General features: G+C 50.0%; 2 protein-coding genes across 2 annotated transcripts in view; one reads left to right on the top strand and one right to left on the bottom strand.

The window, feature by feature from the left end:
* NRBP1 (nuclear receptor binding protein 1) overlaps nucleotides 1–748 on the bottom strand; it is a 41,116-nt gene extending 40,368 nt beyond the window's left edge. The window contains exons 1-2 of the mRNA XM_061990348.1: nucleotides 678–748; nucleotides 220–439 (exon numbers count right to left, since the gene is read on the bottom strand). Of these exons, the coding sequence (XP_061846332.1) occupies nucleotides 220–423 (204 nt within the window). The 5' untranslated portion in view covers nucleotides 424–439; nucleotides 678–748. The remainder of the gene's footprint in view (nucleotides 1–219; nucleotides 440–677) is intronic.
* Nucleotides 749–1,714: 966 nt separating this feature from the next.
* Nucleotides 1,715–25,837, top strand: part of PPM1G (protein phosphatase, Mg2+/Mn2+ dependent 1G) — a 30,752-nt gene continuing 6,629 nt past the window's right edge. The window contains exons 1-3 of the mRNA XM_061990347.1: nucleotides 1,715–1,954; nucleotides 7,473–7,542; nucleotides 23,414–23,499. Coding sequence (XP_061846331.1) covers nucleotides 1,835–1,954; nucleotides 7,473–7,542; nucleotides 23,414–23,499 — 276 coding nt within the window. The 5' untranslated portion in view covers nucleotides 1,715–1,834. The remainder of the gene's footprint in view (nucleotides 1,955–7,472; nucleotides 7,543–23,413; nucleotides 23,500–25,837) is intronic.

Raw genomic sequence — 25,837 nt, 5'->3', positions numbered from 1 at the left:
GGCCAAGGAAAGCTGGCCCCACAGCTCGTCAAGGGCCGTCTATCCTTCTGCCAGCTCAGGAGAGGGGCAGACACTTGCCGCTGGGGGCCGGTCTAACCAGGAAAAGAGGATAGACAGCACAGGACAGGCGGCCCCGTGGGTCCTGTACCCCTACTTGGCTCGGTCCCGGCACGCCCCGCCGCCGGCAGCCCGGCCCCAGGAACCGGCCCCGGCACTGACCTCCTCGCGCCGCTTCTGCCAGCGTCCACACGGCGACTCCTCGAGGATCTCGGACTCGTCCTCGCTCTCTTCCTCCTCCTCCTCCGGGGGCGCCGCGGAAGTCACCGGCGCAGACACTGAGGTCATTCCCGGGCCAGACGACGCGGACTCCGGCTTCGAGTCGGAGCCGCTGCTCGGCACCTGCTTGGACTCGCCCTCCGACATGCTGCAGTCGCGCAACCTGCGGGCCAGAAGCACGGGCCGTCAGTCGAGGCGACGCAACGAGGCCGCGCCAGGCCCAGCGGATCGGACCGGGCCGGGCCGGGCCGGGCCGGGCCGCGCCCGCCGGGCCTGTCAGCTGGGGCCGCACCCCGGGCCTGCCGGTAGCGCCTGACCAAGCCGGTCCTCGTCCGCGGCGGAGAACACACAAGAGCAACGCAAGCGGAAAGAAAAGCCGGCGACAGAGGCCGCACGCTTACCGGGCTCGCCCGGCACCTCCCGCTCGCCGAGCGCGTCGCTGCCCCGCCGACGGGCCACCGCCGCCGCCAACCGCCGCGCTGCGTAATGCGCCGTCCGGGGCGGGGCCTCCCTCCCGCCGGCCAACCAGAGCCCAGGAGCGTGCCGTCAGCCCCCGTGAATGGGCCAGCGGGCGGAGCTCCGCGGCCTGGCGCGCGAGAGAGGGCGCCCGGGAGCTCGCCGAGGGAAGGGCAGGGCGAGGCGGGACGGGACGGCACGGCACGGCACAGCACGGCGTTGCCCCGCGCGACAGCCAATGAGGGCCTGAGAGAGTGGCCGGCCGCCGCCGCCGCTGCCGCTGACTGACTGACTGACTGACTGGCGGGCGGCGCTCAGTCTCTATGAGGCGCTGGGTGGGCGCCGGCCTGTGCATGGCGGGCGTTTGCCGCGGAGAGGGGAGGCTGCCAGCTTCCCCCCGTGAGGTCGCGCTGCCTCCGCCGGGCGGGGGAGCGGGCGCTTGTCCCGCGCCGCATCCACAGGCGTTGGTACCGCCGCTCCCTGATTCCCCTCTTCGCCTCGCGATGCGCGTGCTCCAAGCGTGGCTGCCAGAGGCAGCCGCCACCAACCCGTGGCGGCAGGGCGGGCTGAGACCCGCAGGGCTCCCGCAGCCGCCAGAGCGTGGTTTAGGCCGCCCCGAGGGAACCTGCGGCAATGAGGGCGGGGGGAAGGTCTGCGGGACAGCTCGTGGCCAGAGGCAGAACGTGGTACGCCGCTGATGGGGAGCGGCGGCGAGCTCCGCGGGCCTCGAGCCACTCACCGAGCGGACCGCCCCGACAGCCCCCGCGCCGCGCTGGCCGCTGCCCGTCTCTATGGTAAAGGCGCTTCCGGCCCCTGCGCCGCGGCCGCGCGGGCTGAGCGCCGTCCCCTCCCGCCCCCCGCGGCGACTCTGTAGCCCGCGCTTCCGGCCGCACGACTTCCGCTCGGCGGCCCGTCGGTGGGTGGTTCCGCCGCCCTCGTTGCCTCGCCGCGCGCGCTGGGCCGCTCGCGCCCCCCGGTGCCGCCCGCAACGGTCCGGTCGCGGCGCGCGGCCCGGCTGCTGCCGCACTCGCCGCCGTACCCGCTCCGTTCAGGGCCGCCGCGCCGGGGGCCGGGTCCGCCGGCGGGAGGCCGCCGCGGCGCCATGGGCGCCTACCTGTCCCAGCCCAACACGGTGAAGAGCTCGGGGGACGGGGCCGGGCTCGGGCCGCGGCCGCTCCACTTCGGCTTCAGCGCCATGCAGGGCTGGCGCGTCTCCATGGAGGTGAGTGGGATGCGGGCCCCGGGCGGCCGCTCCCCGGGGAGGGAATCTCTGGCGCCGGGCGCGGCCTGCCGCGGAAGCCCCGGAGCTGCGGCTCCCTCTGCGAGCCCGACGGGGAGTTTTCTTTCTCCCTCGGCTCTTTCTCCGAGTCCCGCGCCGTCAGGCGGGCGATGCGGAGACCCCGCCGGCGCCCACCGGAGGGACGAGCGCGTGGTCCCTCCCTCCCGTGGAGGCCGCGGTGCCCGCGCCGTCGGTGCGGGGAGAGGCTACCTCTCCCGGCGCTACCATGACCTCGCCGGATTGCCTGTAGGCTGCTGCCTGTCCCGGCCCCCACGATGACCCGCTGGAGAGCTGTCGGCTTCGCGCGAATTCACCACGCGGTCTTCCTCTGGGACGCTCCCTGCTTGCGGAGCCCAGAGGGAACAGGAGACTCGGGTTCAAACGTGGAGGAAACGAGAACTGAGTGCTGGAGAGGAGGCACTGAATGAAAGCAAATAGAAAGATTCTTAGGCAGAATTCCTACTTTGCTCTCCGGGCAGAAATGAGGTGTCGCTTTCTTCCTGTTCTTTTCCTGGTTTTCTTTCTTTCCTAAGCAGATGTATTGGAGGAATTCTCTTTGGTGCTCTCAGTCTCCTGTAGCCAGTCCTGGCTTTACCATCCTGTCAGCAAGGCTCATTACTATGCCAGTGGCTTACCACAAGATAAATCCCTGGCTGAGGAGGGAGGCCAGTGTGCTCCTTGGCGGGGGAGGCTGCTGAAGCTGCTTTGTGAAGCAGCTCATGTAGGGCAGTACTGAGCTAGTGGACTGCTGCTGCTCTTCCTTGCCAGCAGTTACTCTTTTGTTGAATTTAACACTCCTTGTTACTACTGTTAACTTGCTGGTTTGGTTTCCCTTCCAGAAAACAGGCTAAATTAGATAAGGTTTAGTATTGGTCCCTGCAGTTTTTCCCCAGGGTAGGTATTTGAACACGGCAAAGCAGCCTTCTTACTCATAGCCCTTTGACTAGTTGGAAGTCCTGTTCAGACTGTTGGGATTCATTTTTTGCAAATGTGGTTTCACCAGCCACACCATCAGGTACCTCGTTGCTACTGAAATGTTACAGCCATTTACTTACTGGGGACAAAACTCTGCCCAGGTGTTTCCTCCTTTCTGTGTACACAAAGATCGGTGAAATGTGGCCTCTAGTTTCTGGGGTAGAAGAGGCAGGATTAGTACTTGTGCTTTCAAGATACACTCAAGAGTTCGTGTGTTTTAGCTGACTGTGGCTGTCTCAGCTGGTCCACCCTGGTGACCTCTGGAGGACTGAAATGGTGGCACAGAGATGGGACTGGAATGCTGAGGTGAGGTGCAGTAATCTCTGCAAAGCGATTAGATTAGCTTGTGTGAGAGAGGCTGAATGTAGGCAGCATCCTGGCATTCTTGGAACACAGAGGCTGAGAGCGTTTTAAGGAGATGAGCTTGGAGGGCAGAGTTGCCCATGTTTCTAATGCTGGTGGACTAAAGTAGCAGTCTCACAGGTGGGACATTGGCTTATAATCTCCCTTACTTGAGGTCTGTTCTTGCTGCTGTTGACCTTTACAGAAACTGGATGAGGCCCAGAGCTTGCAGCTGTGTTTTCTGCACTAGCCATACTTGGCTTATCTCCCTGTTGGCAGAGGCAAGGCTGAGGCCGTTGGTGTAGACATGGTTCAGCTGTGTTATCACAAGAAAGGAGAAGAGGGCAGGAGTGCTTGTGTTACAAGTTGAACCTGCTGCAGATTGCTTCCAAGTCAGTGATGGGAGGGAAGCATATGTTATTGTTTCACATAGAGCTGAGCAGAAGTTCTGTTGTGTTTCCTTGCATTCCAGTGCTATGTGTTCTTCTCTGTGTCTTGTCTTGGTTTGTGTATTTTCCTTTTCTTCACGTTTAATTGTACTTTTGCCCTTCTGTAAGGCCTGGAGAAGGTTGTGAGCAAATATTTATGCTCAAGGCTTTAGTTATGTGTTATGTTAGTGAAGCTATTAAAATGTGTACATTTTTGGGTAGCAGAAATTTGTGTGTAAAGGAGTTATCAGATACCTTTAACTTCTGTTTTAGGAACCCCCAAGTGAGGCAGGTATACAGGGCTCTGTAGAAATGCTATGATTAAATAAAAGCCATTTCAGTCCAGAGAGCTTGCTTTTTGAAGAAGGAAATGTTTGGGGCAGATGAAGGACTCAAAGGATAAGGATACCAAAACAATAACGTTAGGTGTTATAAGCAAATAAGAAAAGGGAAAAAGTTGAAGATGTCTTTATTGCATAGAGAGAAGTGCTCTGGGATACAATGAAGGGTGCAGGAGGCATTTGGGAAGGTAGTTGGATGGGGCTTCTCTGAGGTCTTTGCTGTCCTGACCGTCTCTAAGAGTAGAGCCCAAGAGCCCCAGTGTGCAGCTTTATTTCACTCCAGGGCTCAGAAAAAAACAAACCTTTATTCAAAAAATGCAAGAATTTGGTTCAAAGTATAGAAATTTGTCAATTAACTCTCTGTTTTAACTTGTTTGCTAGTTGCAACTGAATTTGATGTTTCAAACATACTGTTTTCCAGTACTTCTATTATAACAACTGAGGCAACTGGGGAAGGCCTAGAATCCTCCCACCCTTGAGGGGAAGACTAGATAGCAAAAAGCTGGCAGCCAGGATCTGTGAGCTCTTGCTTGGCCTGAGGAGTATGAGATTGTGGTTACTCAGAGGCCAGTCGCTGCAGTGGCCTTAAGAGCCTGGAGGGAATGATGGAGACCCCTGACTGGCAGCCTGCCATGGTCAGTCAGGTGCTCTTGGGCTGTTGAAGGTGCTGTAGCCGGTGGGCAGCCTGGCTTGTGGAGCTACCAACACTCATGCCTGGAGTAGTGTGGAGTGAGCCCTATGTGCAGCATGGAGCTGAGCCCTCTCCTTCCCATGCGTGCTGGCCTTGTCTGCCTGTTCTCTCTGCCTCACACACGCAGGCCATGGCATCAAATCATAGAATCATTTCAATTGGAAAAGACCTATAAGCTCATTGAGTCCAAGCCCACCACTAACCCATGTCCCTCAGCACCTCAGCCACACGGCTTTGCAATAGCTCCAGGGATGGGGACTCCATCAATTCCCTGGGCAGCCTGGGACAGGGGCTGACAACCGTCTCAGGGAAAAAGATCTTCCTCAGCTCCAATCTAAACTTCCCCTGGGGCAACTTGAGGCTGTTTCCTCTTGTCCTGTTGTTCATTACTGAGGAGAAGAGACTGACCCCCACCTCACTACAGCCCCCTTTCAGGTAGTGGTAGAGAGGCATTGTATCTCCCCTCAAACTCCTCTTGTCCAGGTTAAATAACAGACTAATTGTCTGCCTGCCCTCCCTGACTTCAGCACGCTGGTCTGAGGTGAGGACAAGTTGTGGTGAGTGCTCTGCAAATGGAGTAGAGAGACTGTTTTTGCTGCCAGTGTTTGGTTTCCTCCCCATCAGCCTTTGCATTACGTGCTCTAATTAAGCTGCTGTTTAGTCACTGGGGACTTATCCCAGTTATTTTGTGGTGGGTTTGCTGCCTCACTAGCTTCTGTAAATGCTCTGAACAGTGAGCATTAAAATGCTGGTTCTTTTTTAATTCTTATTTTCCTTTGCTATCTCCAGTGAGCTCTCTGGTTAAATTTCTTCCATTGTAATTTAGAGTAATTTTCTTTTATTTTGCACTAAGATTGTCATTTACCTGTTGAAACACAGTTTTCATCACAATGTCAGGAGCCTCATTGCACTAAGTGCTGCATAAACCTAGAACCTCTCCTGTTTTTCTGTGGCACTTTATAGAAATTGCATGGCCTTGACTCCAGAGGGCAAGAAGTTCTTATCCAAGGAGTCCTGCAATAAAAACTAGAAGAGTTCGCTGCACTGGCTGTGCAGCAAGTGTAACTCTTTGTGTATGGAAATTCTGGGTTATATCTGGCAATATGGACACATCCAAATCTTTGATCCAGCTGTCTTGGGATAAGCACAGTGTTTTGGGGCAACTGTAGCACCTTTAACTTAAAGGTGATGAACCACAGCAAAGACACTAGGTCACATTGTTTAAAGCATCACATGATTATTCTTGAACAAATATATGTGAAATGCTGTCAGGCTGTAAGTTGACCATCAGTTAGGGCTTGAAGGACTGTTAGGAGATGAGCCGGGCAGGAGGGGAGCTTAAGAGAAAGATTCAGTTCATCCATTAGTTCTGGGCTTTCCATTAGTACAGCCACATTCCATTTACTTACCCATAGGGTTAAAGAGCACCTAGTTGTGAAATCTGGGTGGTGACTTCTTCTCAGTCTGCTGTTCTTGGGAGACCTTGCAGAGAGAAAGGTTGTTCAGTGTATATGTCTTATATGTTGTTGATCTTTGTAATTTGGGAGCATGCACAGTGAAAAGCTGGATGCAGTTTGATATTTAGGCCCAAAATGCCGGAGACACACCTTTATTCTTGTTTGCCCCCAGAGATTTTCAGAGTTTCTGGACAACTGCCAGAACCAAGATATGACTTACTTTAGGAAGTGACACCTGCATTTGTCCTTTGGTTTTTGCCCTGTTGACTAGTAATTGTTCTTTGCTTCACTGCTTAAAATACACTGGAGAGAGACCAGACTCTTTGCCATGTTTGTCAGGTAGCTGTGCCTGAGGCCAGCAGCACCTTCCTGGAGCATCCAATGTGGCAAGAAGAGCAGGAGGAAAGCCTTTGTCCCAAGGGAAGATTTTCCAGCCCAGTTGCTTGTTGCCACTGGATGTCGCAGTCCTGTGTCCTGCAAGGCTGCTTTTCATCCTACTATTCAAATGGACAACTGCTGCCATCTGTGGCTGTATTCACCAGGATAAGACAAAACTGCAGCTGATTGAAGGCATGAGGTCAGGGGGCTCCAGGTGTGACCTTCTGGCTTCCTTAGTGTGTCAAAGTGGCTTATTTTCAGTTTGCATGGCTCTTGTTAAGAACTGGGGAAGAGAGCATCTATGGGAAGGGCCAGACTCCATACGTGATCCTGAGCCAGTTGCATCTGTCTGTGGGGGAAGCTGCTGGCATATGGGTCCCAGTATAACTCATGTTTCCGTAGTTAGACAGCCCTCAGCCTAGGTACCAATCTGTGCAGTAGAACACAGCTTGTTGCCTCCTGCTGTTTACTGTGAGCTACTATAGTAACACAGGCCTTACAAGTACCATCAGCAGGGGGATTTGTCTCTGGCCCATGCCTGGCCGTATCTAGGGTAGTTGTGCTGCGAATCTGGAGGGATTTCTGGTACAGCTGCATAGTGACAAGGCTGGGTCACTGCTCTAGCACAGAGACCGCCGCAGCATTACAGATCCATGCTCTCTCTTTGAAGACAAGTGCTCACCAGGTAAGCTTTAGAGAATGAGAGGAGGTTTTCTTACTGTTCTTGGTCTCCCTCTGGATATGAGAATTCCTGTGTTAGTACTCATATTCCCCCCTGCTCCTTTCTCCCACTTCTCTGAAGGGTCCAGTGCCATCCATGTCATTCTGGACTTCTGTTCTCTCTTTCAGGATGCACACAACTGCATACCCGAGCTGGACAATGAAACAGCCATGTTCTCAGTCTACGATGGACACGGAGGTAACTGCATCTGCTGTGCTCTCCAGAGTTCTTGAGTTTGACTCTTCCAGGCTCCTCAGTGGCTGCTGGGGCAAGCATCTGCCTATCTATCCCTAGAAATCCTGATCCTTCCTAGAAAGCATTGTCTTTGATAGATACCATCCTCTTAAGTGTGGTTTCTAGAGGGAAAGTCATTCCATCTTCTGAAAGTTTTAAGAATGGCTGTTCTCTTGGTGCATAAACTAGGCAGCATAGTCACAGAAGAGTGACAGTGAGAACAACTGCAAGAGATTGGACCAAAGGTCTGTGTATTGTGGTGGTTGCCAGTACTGGTTGCCTAAGGAAAGCGTGAAAACACAGAACAGGCAAATGCCTTCCCCAACATCCTTCACAGCATCCATTCCCCACCTAAGGGCTCCCTGGGCTAGAGGTTTGCAGCCATTCAATCCTGTAGACACATTCAAGTCTTCTTGATGAACTGACTCTCCCTTAATTTGTCTAACTGCATTTTAAACCAGGTTGATGTGTTTCGTGGTTATTTTAATAAGATGTTTTATGTAGAACTTTTATTATTTGAACAAAAAAAAAGACTTTGATCTAAATCTGCTGCCTGATAATTTCACTGTGATATCCTCAACACTTATGAGAAACTAATGGATCATCACTCCATTAGCACTTTTCACTTGCCTCGTTTCAGACTCCATGAAGAGCCCCATGCTTGTCTCTGGTGAACAGTACAGCTGAATCTGTACTATTTAATAAGAGCAGCCCCCATTTTCTGGCTCTGAGGTCAGCTGGCACAGTCTGGCCACACCAATGCTGTTAAGCTGTCATGGCATATAGCATCGTGTGGCTGCGTCCGAACTGGCTGTACTAGATCCTGAACTGTGTCCAGAAATGATGAGAGTGCTGACTAGCTTATGCCAAAACTGCACCGTGGAGCATTCTGGTACTTTGTAGCGTAGGTAGTGAAATGCCTGAGCCGTGGAGCTCGTTAATCTACTGATGTTGGACACAGCCACGGATTCCAAATGTTAGATGGTACCATAGCTGTGATTTTTATTGTATTTGTCCCTTGTTTCTTGGATATATTAGAACTCTGCAACATGCTTATATGTAGGCTGACTGCAACTGCCTATACCCTTGAAGTTACACACTGTGAATTTATTGTGACATAAGCGTTTCCCGCTTTGTTCTCGGTTCCTTTCCTGACAATTCCTAACAGCGTGTTGGCTGCTTTGGTACAAATAACCCATAAGATTACATTTTTACAACTCTGTCCCCAGTTTCTTCCGGATCTTTGTTTAAGTGGTCACATATGTTTTTGAGTCCATAAAATGTGTATATGGAGGTTGGTTGTCTTTTTTTCATGCTCTTGTCTTTGTCAGTGAGGAATTTGATCTGCCAATATCACATAAAAGAGCAAGATTCTGCTGTTAAGTTTTACAAATGAATTTAGTTTTGGTGAATGATCCATCTCTTCCCACTGACCTTGTCCAGGTTATTTCCTTAGATGTTGAACAACTATGTCAGTGGCCATCCTCCATTTGAGGTCTGCTTCTGTCAAACCTTTCACCTTTCCTGTGGCAGCTTAATGTGTCAAACGTGATGATTTATTTGAAAGCTTTTTGGAAATCTGTGTAGATCATCAACTAAACTGTATATTTCCTCCCGCTAATTGACTCTGATAAAAATGTTCACCAATTTGTGACACTCTGTGCTATATATTTAACCCCTACTCATCCCACCATATATATCTGCTCGTTCTGTTTATTACAGTTTGTACTGTTAGCTGTATTCACATACCAGACATACTGGTCTGTAGTGTGACAGTGGTTTAGGCCCATCAGGGAACAAAAGACCACAATTAGCCTCAAGTACCAAAGACCTGAGGATTGCCAAAAGATAGGGAGAGCTTAATTGCCACTTAAGGTCCAGGACAAAACAGACCAGGCTACTCAGCTTGGGGAAGAAAACAGAAGATAATTTAATGCAACACCAACTAAAACATAACCGTAAAACCCCAAAACATAACCAACACAAAACAACACAGAGTGGTACAATGATGAAGAGCACAACAAGCCCTTTAAGACCATCTTCTCTCCACCCCTCCCCTCTTCACAGGCTCAGAGTCCTCATCCCGGTGTTTTTACCTCCTCCCCGGCTGAATGGCCCAGGGGGGCAGGGAGTGGGGGTTTCAGTGTATTTCTGATAGCTTCTGCCATTTGTCTATCCTCAGGGCAAGTGGGCTCCACACCAGTCCTCCCTGCACCTCCGTGTGGTGCCTCCACACAAATGGCAGCTCTGCACAGGCAGTTCCAATGTCTGTTCATCCCAAAGGCTGCAGCTCCTCTCTGCCTCTCTTGTGGGTCTGCTCTGCCGTATGCAGGCTCTCCAGCACGGCCTGCGCCATGGCCACCTCCTCACACAGTCTCTGGCCCGTCGGGGTGCACTCACACGGAGATGCTGGTGGCTCTCAGTCCTGCCATGACCCTCCATGGGTTGCAGGGGTACAGCCTGCATTCTTGCCCTGGGTTGCAGAGGGATCTGTGGTCTGGTGCTCCTCCTTTCTTCCTCGTTCTCTGACTGTAGGGTCCGTGTGGTTGCCTCCATCTTGTATCACTCTTACACCTCCTGCCAAGCACTTTAAATTCCTGTCCCTAAATAGTGATGTCAGAGGCGCCAGATTGGCCCAGCCAGGCCTGAGATGGGTCTGAACCCAGGAGCGAGTCTGAGAACTTTTTATCAGATGTTCACTGCAACCCCCTCCCCCTGTTACCAAGCAAAAGCTGCTCCTTGTTAAACCATGACAAGTGTTGTGAACCCAGTTTCCACCGCTCTGTGAGGATTTTTGAGTTATTGTTTGGTATAATATGTATATTAATTTATCTGATGATGGAGCAGATTCAAGTGGCAGGTTACTTCCTGCAGCTCATAATTTCTTGCTTTCCTTTAGAACTGGCTTACCTCATTCTGCTAGAAATAAGAGTTGAAGGCTTTTTTTTTGCAGTAGTCCTTATTAAAAGGGTTAGCTTCAGTAGGCAGCTAACTATTAGCTCTTCAAAAGACATAGTCTCAATCTGAAGCATGTAGATTGCATGTTTTGAAATAATTTTCCTCCTGAACTTCATCTTGGAGCGTGCAGAGATCTGGGTGGAGCAACTGCTGATACCCTGAAGATTACCTTTGAGAGCTTCTGCAGGGGGGTTGGACTTACATGATCTCTAAAGGTCTCTTCCAACCTTACCATTCTATGGTTCTGTGAACATCAGGATGATGGGTTGGTTCTGAAAAACAGAGAAGGATGAAGGAAGAAAGGATGTAGCGTTTGAGCAACTCTTCAACTTCATGTTATTTCTTGCTGAAACACAGAAAGCATTTGTAAGCATCTAGCAGATATGAAGACAAGAACTGTCTGGCAAAAACAGGTCAAGAGGAATAACATCAAATGAATCTGTCCTTCAGTTAACAGGGCTTGTGTTAGATTTCAGAACGACTGGACACCATGACATTCCTTTTAGTGTAGGACATGAAGTGATGTGTTTTGGGTTTTTTTCAAATACAATAGGAAATATTGCAGACAGGCATTAGGGAAAGGTATTAATCAAAATGGCAAAGCACTGTCGTGAGTTTCTAACTCATATTTCAACTTTCCAATGATGGGATCTCTATAGCTCTTCTTAGACAAACATTATCAAGCAGGATATGGATAGATTTTGAACTTGACTGTGAAGAACAACTTTTGCCCATCCTTACTTTTGTATGATTTTATCAATGCATTAGTTCTTTACTTTGAAACAATTTCTCGGGTCTGTCCCATGTTAAAGAAGGTTTTAGGTTGGGATCCTCTCTAATCTTTATTAGCTGCCAGGACGAAAAATGAATTTAGCTTTTCTTTTATGCTATGCTCATCTATCAGCCTTAAACTCTCTAGCAAGCTGTCTGCTTCAGACAAGTAAGGAAAAGCTTCAATTATTGTGTTATTTGAGAAAGGGTGAGCGTTGCTGGGGGTTTTTAATATTTAACTTTGTTTCCCTCATCGGTTTTTCTTTTATGTTTTTCTCCCGTGGAAAAAACTTTCAGGTTTTGAAAGATGCTGCTGGTTCTTTGCCTTCCCCAGTTTTCTTTTGACTTGCCTTGGCCTGCCTGCCCCCAAATCTCAGAGAGCAATGTATGGATTCCCTATACCTCCAGTGTGGAGTTTCTGATCAATCTGTGTTGCTGTCTATGCACACTTTAACCCTTTAGCTGCTTCTTTTGATTTCCTTTTAATAAGTGTCTTCCTTTACATGTAGCTCCTCCTTTTCAGAAGTCAACATTATCATAGTGAGGTTTTCTTTTTGCTCCTACTAGGTGTTTACTTTGAACATGGCAAGTTGTATTTTTTTCCCAGTTTGCGTGCAGAGCAATGGATTGCTCTTCCTCCATTCTCAGTCTTCATGACAGTTTTGACTGGGATGGAGTTTACGTTCTTCCCAGTAGCTGGTACAGGGCTCTGGTTTGGATTTGTGCTGAACACTGTTGATAACCTGGGGATGTTGGTTATTGCTCAGCAGTGCCTGCACAGCACTGGGGCCTTTTCTGACCTACCAGTGAGTGGTCTGGCGGTGGGACACGTGAAGTTGGGAGGGCACACAGCCAGGACAGCCAACCCCAACAGACCAAAGGGATGTGCCACACCAAATTATGTCAACTCAGCAATAAAACTGGGGGACAGTTTGTCAGGGAGGCCACTGCTCAAGGCTTGCCTGGGCATTTGTCAGTTGGTGGTGAGCACTTGTTTTTATTTGCATCACTTGTCTTTCTTGGGGGTTATTTCTTTGTTTGTTATTTTCCTGTTCATTACAATTTTTATTTTATTACTATTATTAAACTGCTCTTATCTCAACCCATGAGTTTTCTCACTTTTACCCATCTGTTTCTTTTCCTCCCCCATGCTTTTCAGGGGGGAATGAGGGAGCAGCTGCCCGTTTCTCAGTAACCAGCTGGGGTTAAACCATGACAGTCCTTTTTTTTGGCACCCGACATGGGGCCCGAAGGGTTTGAGATAATAACAGATTGACCAGAGCCTATTAGAAGGAATTTATATCTGTTAACAGTTACAGGTCACAATACTGATCCATCTGTTCTCAATATGAGTTTATCTGATCTACACCATGCTCTTTATGCTTTTTGCTGTACATTTTTGCTTTACAGATTGGTGATTAGTGATGTTTTGCCTGGGAGATTTGTTATTGAAACACTGACCTTGAGCTTAATCTGGTATTTTGGGTCTGCACTGAGGCCATTACTGTACTTTGAGTACCATCTCATGGAGACAGTTAACAATTATTCCTCTGAGAGAATTTTTTTATGGAGGAGATGCAGAATGGTACCTTCACTGCCTTCTGTGATGTTTTCTCCCTTGTTACAGTAACTGCTCAGTATTAGAAAGATGCTTGGCTTGGGTGGTAATTCTTAGGAATATTGCTTTGATTTTGTGAAAGGTTAACATGTGATTTAGGAATAAAACACAGACTCTGCAAGATTATGGTCATGGATGGCATGGCATATGGGAGAACATGGGCAGATACCTAAAGGACTTCTTACCTCCAGTGGTCTGGAGCTTCACTCCTGAGCAACTACAGGATCCTAATGAAGTTATAGAATGTTGCCGGGGGGGGGGGGGGGGGCGGAGAAAATGCTGTGACTGTTCCAAAGAGGTAAAACTTAGCACACTGTACTGGGTTCTGGCTAGCATCTACCAAATGCTGCTTGATATTGTGCATCACCATCAGGGAGAACAGAGGGAAAACGGACCAACAGACACTATGGCTGACAAGACACTTCATCAGACACTCCTATAACTCAAAGGAATCAATGAAAGAGGAAGTCAACTCATTTAGTAAGAGATGAAGGAAAGAGCAAGAGAAAGAGTCAGAAGCAGCAGCCTGTTCCTCAGCAGAGCAATCACAAGAACAGGAGGATGAAAAGACTGAAGTCGACAGAAACCCCCCAGTCCCTGTTCCTATGTGAGCTGTGAGACACAAAAAGACTTCAGCCATCAACTGGGTGAGCTGATTCTCAGCTGGTTACACTGGTGCTGGGATACTGGGGCCAGAGGGTACAGAAACCCGGCAGCCCATGCTAAGGATGAGGCCATTAGCAAAAGGATGGAGGGAAAAAAAAAACAGGAGTCCTCAATCTTTGGCAGCGACTCCTATCACGCATGAAGGACAGATGTCCCTTCAAGGAAGAACTTGCAAATATCTGAAGCAAATGGACCACCATGGAAGGAGGTATCTCGCATCAGAGGGAATTAGTCATGTTGGAGGTGGTCTGTAACAACCTGGGTGACAACCAGGCATCTAAAAAACCAGATGAAATCCAGTGCTTGTGATTCATGTGGCGAGAGTTTGTATGAAATCCATTGCTGTCACATGCCCACAGCTGGCTGTAATGAGCTGGACATAGGCACAAACCATAGATGAACTGGCCCGACAAGTCTGAGTGTATGAAGATAATCTCACTTCCTCCTCACGCACTCAAACCAGGGCTTCAGATATTAAGAGTCAGCCTATTTCTGTTCAAGAGAAAGGGTACTGGTGGCACACACCACATGAAACCCTGTGGTTCTTCCTGCATGGCCATGGGGAGGATGGGAGGAAGTGGGATGGTGAACCTATGAGGAGACTAGAAGCCTGGGTACAGGTACTGCAAGAAAATAAAAGGTGAAAAGCATCTGTCCAGGAAGGTCACTGCTCCAGTGTCTGTTGGGCAGAGTTGAAGAGCTGATTGTGCTTTTGACCCTGATGAAGAGACTTTGGTTTTGCAGTTTTAAAAATCAACTGGGCTGGATGTTCAAAGGGAGGGTCCCCTCCATGCAACCTGTAAGTGACACTACGTGAAGTGAGCAAGCCACACTGATAATGCAACAGGCTTGAATGAGAAACTCTGGCCACCTAGAAATCCTGGAAGTGATCACAGACTGGCCAGAGGGATGAAACTTCAGGGTGTCACCAGAGGAAGTGACGTGTTGAAGAGGCCTCTTTGTGTTAATAAATTACCAGAAAACAAAAATCAATATGCCCTCTTCACAGATGGAACCTGTCAACAGCCATCTGAAGATGAGGCAGCAGCGTGCCCAGGTGGGCAAGAAGGCCAGTGGCACCCTGGCTTGTATCAGCAGTGGTGTGGCAGCAGGCCCAGGGCAGTGGCCGTCCCCTGTGCTGGGCCCTGGTGAGGCCGCAGCTCGAGTGCTGTGTTCAGTGTTGGGCCCCTCACTGCCAGAGGGACACTGAGGGGCCGCAGCGTGTCCAGAGCCGGGCAGCGGAGCTGGGGAAGGGGCTGGAGCACAAGTGTGCTGGGGAGGGGCTGAGGGCCCTGGGGGTGTTCAGCCTGGAGAAGAGGAGCCTGAGGGGAGACATCATAACTCTCTGCAACTCCCCGACAGGAGGCTGTGGCCAAGGAGTGGTCAGTCTCTGCTCCTGAACTAGAAGCAACAGGACGAGGAAATGGCCTCAAGTTGCGCCAGGAGGGATTTAGATTGGAGATTTGAAACAATTTCTTCATCAAAGGGTTGTCCAGCCATGGCCCAACCTGCCCTGGGAGCTGGTGGAGTCCCCATCCCAGGAACTGTTGCAAAGTTGTGTAGCTGTGACTGAGGGACAGCTGTGGCTGGTCTAGTGGTGGCTGGGGTCATGGTTGGACTTGAAAGATCTTAAAGGTCTTTTCCAACCTCAAGAATTTTGCAATTGTTGTCAGAAAACACTGGAGGTGGAAACCTGCTGTACAAAGTCATCCTACACAAGTCACGGAAACTGTTGAAGGACATGGTGAATCAAGTCAAGTTTACAGAGGTGAAAGCTATCCAGATGCCTTTAGATATTGCTGAAACCACAACAGTCCTCTTGCCTTCCAATCTGCCTTAGCTTTCTGCCTCCCTTTCATTGTCTCAGGGTGGGAATTAATATTCTGGGATTAAATTTTTTCTTTTCTTGTTTTGGCGCAGTATTCCAAGCCGTAAGGATTCTGTGATATTTATTGTTAAGCTAGTTTATTTGTTATTTGACTCCAAGCTTTTTTCATTTGTATTCAAATGATAGGTCTAAATATGGTTCATATCTTGGAGTAGGATCTACTTTCAGCCTTGTGAAGATGAGATGGGACAGGTTTGTGCATGTATATGCACTGAAAAAGATTTGATCTAGGAACCAGTATCTCTAGAGACCCTTTTCTTGCCTAAGTTTCTGCCCTGAAGCTGCTGCCTATCCTTGTCTTTACATGTCACGTTCCAGCCTGTGCTTGTGAAGACAGAGAAATCATACTGCAGTAAGATTTCAGATGAGTCTTGGGTACTCTGGTGCTAGCCTTGCCTGAAAAAAAATGATATAAATTGACTTTGTTCCATATTTCATCTGAAAATTACTTTTAAATCTTCTTTTGAATGTGACTGCTTTCAAAACTGAACCAGACAGAGGTTCTGGTAGTGGCATCTATTGCTGCAGAAGTATGTTCTGAGAGATAAGCTTTCCCCGTGTATACTTTCACCTTTCTGCATGTTCTTTTTCAGACACCCTGAAAACTGCACATGCTCCTTCACAAACAAAAGGAGTCTCTTGTTGTAATTTCATAAAAGCATAGAAGTACCCACTCTGGAGGATGCTCCAGATACTCCTTCACTGAATTCAGTGCTACACATCATGTGTTTTACTTTAGCCTCCCGAGGACTTTCCTACTACTGCATGTGTCACATTAAGCCAGAAATGCAGCTGAGGCTTTAACTGGATGCTGCTCCTCTAGAAAACATACATAAAATCATTTGTAGAGGCTTTGAGAGTTTTAAAGTGGGTTTCACACTGGAGAAGTGGGAGATGTGATCCTGGATTCGTTGTTGTTTATGTATTATGGTTATATTCTCTTAAGTGTTCAGCCCCAGCTGAGGTCCCCAACACTGAGGACACTCCATGCCCCTGGCTACCAGGGCCTGGTTTTGTTTGCTTCTCTGTCCTACTTCTTGGGAAGCTGTACAGAAGTAGAAATTGCCTTTGGTGAAGTCCTAAAACTGTCAGATCCAGGCCTCCTGTTGCAGTTTAAAATGCACCTGGGAGTGTGTAGAGCCTTGTCTGGAATTTAGAAGCAATAGATCAAGTTTGTACTTTTACCATTTTACTGGGAGTGTCATCTTAAATGCTTGTTATAGGCGAGGGCAACCAGGACCACTTGCTGTAGGTCTGCTTAGGACACTGTACAGCTCTGAGCACATAATTCATTGCTGACAAATAATTTTGAGGCGTTTAGTCACTTCAGATGCCCGGGTGAGCATCAGTGTTTTGGGAATATTTTATCCTGGTGAATTATCTGTTGCTTCTCTATGCAGCTGTATTAAGAATGTAAATTTGTGTATGTAGCACAGTAACTGCAGAAATGAGGGAAACTTTGAGACCACACTTTAGTAGATGAGGCATCATCAAAGGAAAATGACAAGTGTCTGTAAAAGGAGTGGGAAAATCTTCTGCTTTGAGATCTTTCTGATCTATCCAGGGAGACCCTGTTATTCAAATGGCGTGTCTTCAATAGTTGTTGTCTCTAATTCTGTGCCACAGGCAGATCCTTTGATCCCCAGTGGAACTGGCAGGGAAGGACCTTGATGAAGAGCACCAAGGAGGACTGAGGTGCCTAAATCAGCTTTCTTAATTACTTGTCTCTTCAGCCTTGCTGCTGATGCTCTCATCCCTGCCTCCAGAGGTGGTTCAGCCTGGAGAAGAGGAGGCTGAGGGGAGACCTTCTTGCTCTTGGCAGCTCCCTGACAGGAGGTTGTGGCCAGCAGGGGTGTTGGTCTGTGCTGCTGAGCCACAAGTGACAAGATAAGAGGAAATAGCCTTGAGTTTTGCTGTAAGGGATTTAGATTGGAGATGAGGAACAATTTCTTCCCCAAAGGGTTATCAAGCATTGGAACAGGCTGCCCAGGGCCGTGGTGGAGTCCCCATCCCCAGAGGGATTCCAAAGCTGTGGGGCTGAGGGACATGGGTTAGTGGTGGCTGTGGCAGAGCTGGATTAATGGTTGGACTTGATTATCTTAAAGGTCTTTTCCAACCTTGATAATTCTGTGATAGTGCACTGAAAAGAGCCATTAGCATCCACTGGGTAATTACACTGGTTGCACCCAGGGTAAACTGCAGAAAGGCTCCCTGGACACAACTGACTCTGGTGTGCAGAGGCACTCGGTGTGCAGGCCAGACCTGGGCTGAAGTTGAGTCTGGCACTGTCAAACAGGCTTTATCAGTGAGAAGAACCTGGTGAACTTGGTGCTGTAACAGGTCCAGAAGCGCTGAGATGGAGTGTTTTAGTACATCTGTCTGCATGTAGAAGATGAATTCCATGAGCCAGTTGGGTTTTTCTGGCCACTGTGGCAGTAATGTGCTTTGAGTTACTGACACGGCTTATAAAACCCATCAGATCTCCCTGGGACTGCTGTGCAAGCAGCTAGGTCTGAGCTGTGTTTGCTGAGGTGATAGCTGCCTTCTGTGCACCACAGAGACATGCAGCTACTGGAGTAGAGGGCTTGCTTTGCTGGATCATTCTCCACAGACAGAGAACTCCAAAGGAGAATCTGGTTTTCCGAGATGTTTTGGTTAAAACCCTGTAAGTGAGCACCTCTGTGTCCTCTGACCAAGGGAGATGGGCTACTGCCACAAACAGCTCTGATCACAGAGGGTGGCCAGGTCAGAGTGTGAGCCCATGAAGAGAGAATTTCAGGAGACTGGCAAAAGGGTCCTTTGTGAAGCCTCTTGAGTTTGCAGCAGAAATGTTTGTTGTGATAGCTAGGCTGGAGCTGTATGGGTAGCAGCAAGGGTGTCTTGTCTTCTATGGCAATTTCTCTTACAGTAATTTGTCTTGTTACATTTTTTTACAAATTAGAGTAATTTAATTACAGTCTTATTAGGTAACCACAGTCAAGCCCTTCGGACGTTCCCAAATCACTGTTTAATCTGTGTCCCTGTTTCAAATAAATTACTTGTTTCACTGCCAAAGCTTTTCACACTGCAGCTGGCTTCCTGCTTCAGTGGTAACAGAGCAAGATCTTTCTCTCTTGCATTGCTTTGTGCCGTGCTGCCAGGCTGGCAGAAAGCATTTTCCCTCTCCTGCTCTGCCCGCTCCTGGGGACATGCTGGGGCCAAAGGTGTCACTGGCTTTCTCAGATCAAGCTACTTCTTGCTGTGAAGAAAATCCCTTGTCTCTAGCTGTGCTAGAAAGATCGGAACATTGGGTCACCTTTTCCATCTGGTGGGTGATCAGGTGTCCACACGAGTATTATTAGCTCTGTCGGCTGCTTCCAGCACTAGAGATTGCACAAAGCTGCTGCACGTCACCAGACCCTGTTGGACAGGGACCAGGTGCTCTTCGCTTGCTCCCTTCTCCTTTTCTTACCTCAGCAGGTAACTGTTACCAGTCCTTTCCTGCCAGAACAGTTAACCTGGTACAAGTGATGCGAGCTCTTGCCCACTCTGTTCCTGTTTGACGTTTGGGTAAGGCCATGAGAGAAGCCTCTGAAGAGCTGCAGGGCACAGCATGACATGGCATGGCTTGATGCAGATAGGATCCACCTGCATCTCCATAGTACACTCTGGATGATGCAGTTCAATGCCCCAGAGAGAGTCAAAATGAGAAGAGTAAGGGATCTCAGTGCCATCATGCTGTGTCCAAATTGGATGGTCAGGAATCCCAGAATCCCAGAATGGTGGGGGTTGGTAGGGCCCTGCAGAGCTCACCCAGCCCAAGCCCCTGCTCAAGCAGATTTCCCTCCATCAGGGGGCACAGGAACATGTCCAGGCAGGTTTGGAAACCTCCCGAGAAGGAGCCTCCACACCCTCCCTGGGCAGCCTGGGCCAGGGCTCCCTCACCTCAACACCAAACAACTTTCTCTTCCTGTGCCACTGGCACTTGCTGGGTTCCAGCTTGTGCCCATTACCCCTTGTCCTGGCACTGGCCACCACACAACAAACACTGGCCCCATCCTCTCCACACCCACCCTTTAGGGATTTCTCAGCATTGATGAGTTCCCCTCCTCAACCTTCTCCAGGCTGAACAGCCCCAGGTCCCGCAGCCTTTCCTCCTCACAGAGATGTTCCAGTCCCCTCAGCACCTTGGTAGCCCTGCGCTGGCCTCTCTCCAGCAGTTCCCTCTCTCTCTTGAGCTGGGGAGTCCAGAACTGGACACAGGACTCCAGATGAGGCCTCATCAAAACAGAGCAGAGGAGGAGGAGAACCTCCCTCCACCTGCTGCCCACACTCTTTTGCATGCTCCCCAGGATGCCACTGACCTTCAAGGACCACAAGGGTATATCGCTGCTCATGTTTATTTGCTGCCCACCAACACTCCCAGGTCCCTCTCTGCAGAGCTGCTCTCTGGCAGGTCACCCCCAGCCTGTCCTGGTGCAGGGGTTGTTCCTCTCCAGATGCAGGACTCTGCACTTGCCTTTGCTGAACCTCAGGAGGATCCACTCTGCCCCACTCTCAGCCTGTCCAGATCCAGCTGAATGGCAGCACAGTCTCTGGTGAATCAACCAGTCCTCCCAGTTTGGTGCCATCAGGGAACTTGCTGAGGTTCACTCTATCCCCTCATCCAGGTCATTGATGAAGATGTTGAATGAGACTGGCCACAGAAGTGATCCCTGTGGAACTCCACTGGCCACGGGCTTCCAACTCAATTCGGTGCTGTTGATCACCACCCTCTGGGTCTGTCATTTGGCCAGTTTTTCATCCACCTCCCCATCCACTCTTCCAACCCACACTGCCTGAGCTTTCTGATGAGGCTGTTATGGGAGACAGTGTCAAAAATCTTGCTGAAGTCAAGGTAGATCACATCCACTGTTCTCTCCTCATCTAGGCAGCCAGTCATGGCGTCATAGATGACTATCAGGTTGGTCAGGCAGGATTTGCCCTTGAATCCATGTTGACTCACCCTGATAACCATCTTTTCCTTCATACGTTTAGAGATGGTATTGAGCTTGAGCAGTTCATCCTTTCCAGGAATGTAGGTGAGGCTAACTGACCTGTAGCTTTCCTGGCCTTTCTTCTTGTCCCTTTTGAAGACTGGAGTGAATGACTGCAAGTTCAAAGATAAGCTGAAGAGATTGTAGCTGCCCCTATGATAACCAGCAGTCCTGTCAGTGGCCTCCTGGGCTTATTTCCTGTCCTGTAGGTCCTGGTTTGGGATTAGGTATTCCTGCAGTTTTCCCGTTTCTTTTCCCTCCTCAGGCCTCTGAGGCACTCAGTGACTGCTGTGCTTGTTGGTTAGGCCTTTTTGTGGGAGTTCATTGCCCCTGTGTCCAGCTGATGGCCAAGGTGCTGGCCACATCCTGGGCCTCTCCTGGCGCAGCTCTGCCTGCACAGAGCCCCGTGTCCCTGCAGCCAACTGCCCAGGCAGACTGTCCCTGGGACAGGCTGCTGCCCTCGGTCTCTGTAGCAATGTAGGATGTAGCAACTGCTGATGTCCTCTGCACATGCTGATTTGTGGCTGTGAATTTACACCCTACTTAAAACAGCCTAAATAAAAGGGCACATAAGATGTGCTCCTGGCCTGTTGATCCAGGGCAGCCTCATAGAGGGTTTGGATCCACTGGCTGATTTTCTGCTGTGGTCCAGGACTCTGCACATGTTTTCCTTGGCAGCCATACCTCTGAGCAGTCCCTGCACACTCCCCATGGTTCATGAGGTGATCTGGAGGACCCGTTACTGTCGTGATTCACCACTCCCTCTGTCTACAGTTTGCTCTTGGAAATTTTGGGTTGTTTTGGCTCTTTGATAAAAAATGTTACAGTATCATCTGGAGCCAGACTTTCAAGACTGCATATAAAGACATCTTCACATGTGATTTGTTCCGTTTCATCTCGTGACTGGTCATTGGCAGTTCCTTAACCTGTTCTCCACGTGCTGTCTTGAAAGCTTAACTTCTAAAGCAAAGGTGCTGTCTCATATGCACGTATGCGCGTGGGACATGGCGCAGTGGCAGATATGGAAGTGCTTTTAGCGGTTGCATGTTATAGTCTTAAAGGTCTTTCCATCTGAAACAGTTCTATGTAATATATAATTCTAAGTTATATATGATATATATGATATATATCTGCATGTTATATACCTTACCTAAATCTGTTACATCAGCACGCTTTGTTTTATCAGCCAAAATCCCACTATCTTTAAGAGCAGATATTGAGTTGAAGTGGCAGGACCTGCTTCCTTAAGTTCCATGTCAGTGGGCATTAGTTGTCCTCTTAATTCAAGATCCTGTAAGGTCTGGACAGTCCTTTATTTTCACACCTGGCCTGTGGTTGTCACTTCACCTTGGTATTCCCTTCTGAGATCTCACTAAAATGCTTTAGTCATTCCCATTTCTCTGTTGGATCACTTATTTTTCTGTCATCTTTTTTTTTGTCTTTCCTCCCATTCTGTGTTTCTGAGAGCACGGTCAGAGCAGAGCTCAGGCTCTTTGTTGTCTAAATCTATAGCACTGAACTTTCTGCAGTGCTATTTTAACTTCCAACTGTTTCACAAGGTTTCTGTTCTTTGTCAATGGTCGCTTGATCCCTTTTCTGCAGGCACATTTTAAAAGTCCCCTGTCTGCCATTTCTTTCTTTCTCTCAAATCTCACCACCCCTTTGCTTCCCACAGCGTTCCTTCTGCCTCTCCCTTTGCTAAGCTGAGCTACTTCCCACCCTTCTTATGCTTTCCCCTTGATTGCCCAGCTCCCTTTTCCTTCACAGAGCTGCAGTACTTCTCATCATGCCCAGCTACCAGCACAGCCTCCGTTTTGCTGAGAGAAGGGACGTGAGAGCAGGGAGGACAGGAGCTGAGTGGCTGTTGCAGCCACTGGACCCCTCAGTTGGACCCCTCCACCTGCCCATGGTCTGCCTTGCTCTTCTCTCTGTCACCCTTCTGTGGCTGTCATTTAGTTTGTTTCTCAGTTTCTAGCTCTTAAGTTTTCTTACCCATGACCTTTAAGCCAGGTTCCTACGTCCTACATTGTTCTTCACCTCTCAAAAAAGCTCTGTATTCCCAGACTGATCTCTCACAAGCTACATAATTTTCTCTGATCCCTCTTGCTGAGCTGAACTACAGAAATTCACAGTCCTTCACCCTGTTTAATCTTCATCCTCTCAGTAGCACTGTCACGATCACAAAAACTCTCTCCTGCACTCTGTTCCACACTCAACAGTGTTAACTACCAACCTGCTGGACTGCTTCTGACTCTTGAAAACCTTCCAGCTGCTGTAGGAGTGGGTGCTTGGTTTGAGTTGGTTTGACCACCAATCCAAGTTGTCCTCTGTGCTCTCTGCAGCCCGGTGTTCTGGCCACCATTCACTCATGCCACGCACATGCACACCCTCCAGTACAGAGATGACTGGCCATCAGGACCCTTATCTTCCTGAGAGACTCATCTCCAGGTTGTGATACTGTGTTTTCCTTGATTTAAAATACACACTAAAATACATAACACTCTTTGTGCTGTTCATCACATGTTGGTATTGATCTGAGAGCTTGCACTGACCAAAAGCTTCCCTTTTTCTCTGCTTGTTGTTTATCCCTGCACTTACATGTGGAAAATGAAATTTTCCAGGTAGGATGGGCTTAAACTCTCTGTCAGGAAGCTTATAGCATTGCCCAGACATGATGGGTGAGGGCTCATTGAGGTTTGCCAGGGGTCATCAGCAAATCATGCTGTTCTGGAGGTGCAGCCTGCTGGGAGGTGTGGGAGTGGGGAGGGGATCCCCAGCAGTCTGTTGCTGCCAGACGTTCCCATCTCTGGGTTAATTCTGGTCCGTGTCCCAAGATTTGCCTCAGGAGTTCAGTTGCTCAGAATTGTGTTTTGCTTCCGCAAGGACCAGCATCTTTAAAAGATGTCTACTCCCTTTCAGGAGAAGAAGTTGCCCTGTACTGTGCCAAGTATCTTCCTGAGATAATCAAAGACCAGAAGGCCTATAAGGAAGGCAAATTGCAAAAGGTGAGAATCTGTCTCTGCCCTGAAACGAGTAAGCACCAATGCAGAGGAAAGGTACCTAATACTTACATGCAGGGCCTTGTCCCTCCAAGGTCCATCTGCCATGTCTTCCATTTCAATTCCCCTTCCTGGTTCTGAGCAGTGTGCACCACGTGTTTGTATTTTCAATCATAAATCACCTTCCATTTCCCTGCACTTGTTTTTGCCCCCTTTTTTATTTAACTTTTTCAGACATCTTCCAGTTAAAGGTGTGGGCTCCTGCTTTTAGTGGCTTTGGTGGGTTGTTTTTGGGGGTGGGAGTAGTTTTGGTCCATGGTGGGAAATTGGTTGATGTCTTGCTTCCACCAAGTGAGCCTTCTGTTGTAATTCTCCCTTGACATTGGGGATCCCAAGGGCTGGTGCTGGGGTCTGTGGTGGTATGGGTGAGGGGAAAGCAGTCCCTTCCCAGCTTCCATTCATGCCTAGATTGAGGATAGCTTACAAAGTGTGGCAGCAGGCCCAGGGCAGTGGCCGTCCCCTGTGCTGGGCCCTGGTGAGGCCGCAGCTCGAGTGCTGTGTTCAGTGTTGGGCCCCTCACTGCCAGAGGGACACTGAGGGGCCGCAGCGTGTCCAGAGCCGGGCAGCGGAGCTGGGGAAGGGCTGAGGGCCCTGGGGGTGTTCAGCCTGGAGAAGAGGAGCCTGAGGGGAGACATAATCTATGATTCTATGATCATCACTCTCTACAACTCCCTAACAGGAGAAGGTTGTGGCCAGGGAGATGGGATCAGTCTCTTCTCTCCAGGAACGAATTAGAGGACAAGAGGAAATGGCCTCAAGTTGCCCCAGGGTAGCTTTAGATTGAAACTGAGGAAGAGCTTTTTCCCTGAGAGGGCTGTCAGCCCCTGTCCCAGGCTGCCCAGGGAGCTGGTGGAGTCCCCATCCCTGGTGCTACTGAAAAGCCGTGTAGCTGAAGTGCTGAGGGACATGGGTTAGCGGTGGGCTTGGCGAGGTGAGGGATGCGGTTGGACTTGAGCTCAAAGGTCTTTTCCGACCAAAATGATTCTTTGCAAGCAAACTCTAATCAGTTTGTGTCTATTGCTCTGGGCTGAAACACCCCAGCATGGTGCTTTGCTGCTTCCGAGCTGGCAGCAGTGAGCCTGGCTGCCAAGTGCAGCAGCTGTATGCTGAGCTGCTCAGTACAGGGCCTTGGAACACAGCCCTGCAGCTGGATATGCTGTGGCAGTGCGGGGGGCTGAGCACAGTGCAGGGGGCTGGGCACGGGCTGTGTCGTTGGGCCCAGAGCAGGGGAACAGTGGCACAAAGTGGAGTCCAGGGCCAGTTACGACCAGTGTGCAGCCCAGAGGTCATTACCGGCTCCAGTCTCATTTAACAGCTTCACTAACAGTCTGGAGCATGGGGCAGAGCCGCCCTCAGTGAGTCTGCAGCTGCCACCAGGCTGGAGGAGCGGCTGTGCCCAGAGGGTTGTGCTGCTCGGTGGGGCAGGGGGTCTGCACTGGCCAGAGAGACGCGCTGACAGGAACCTTGTGGAGTCCAGCGAGGGGGAGCGCAGAGTCCCGGCCCTGGGGAGGAACAGCCCCACAGCAGCAGGACGTTCTGGGGGCACCCAGCTGGAGCGAGGGGCGGCAGAAAAGGCCGCGGGGATCATGGGGGACTCTGAGGTGACCAGAGCCAAAACGTGCCCTTGCTGTGCAGGCGGTGGGGTTGCAGTGGGCAAAGCATTGCCAGGCAAGAGAGGGGGTGACCCTTCCCCTCTGCTCACCACTGGTGAGGCCATCCGGGAGTACTGGGCTCCACAGTATGAGAGAGACGTGGACAGACTGGGGAGAGTCCAGTGAGGGGCCACTGAGGTGCTGAAGGGCCAGAGCATCTCTCCTGTGGGGAGAGGCTGACAGAGCTGGGACTGCTCAGCTGGAAGCAGAGCAGGCTCTGGGGCACTGGAGCCAAGGCTGTTGTAGAACCATAGAGTCATTTGGGTTGGAAAAGACCTTTAAGCTCATGAAGTCTAACCACTGCCCTCACCCTGCCAAGCCCACCACTAACCCATGTCCCTCAACTACACAGCTTTGGGATCACTTCAGGGATGGGGACTCTACCAGCTCCCTGGGGAGCTTGTGCCAGATACCTGTGGGGAGGAGAGGAAGAAGAGGGATTTGGGCTCTGCCAGTGGTACCCAGAGCCAGAGGCCACAGACATACGCTGGTCCCCAGAAAGTTCCCTCTGAACTTCAGGAAACACTTTTTCAGTGTGAGGGTGACACAGGCACAGGTTTCCCAGGGAGGTGGTGGAGTCTCCACCCTTGGAGCTCTTCAATTGTCTGGACATGGTCCTGGGCAGCTGGCTC

This window comes from Colius striatus, chromosome 2, assembly GCF_028858725.1.
Source record: "Colius striatus isolate bColStr4 chromosome 2, bColStr4.1.hap1, whole genome shotgun sequence".
NCBI lineage: Eukaryota > Metazoa > Chordata > Aves > Coliiformes > Coliidae > Colius > Colius striatus.
Note: the sequence above shows the minus strand (reverse complement) of the source record. Positions and strands in the feature narration are given on the sequence as shown.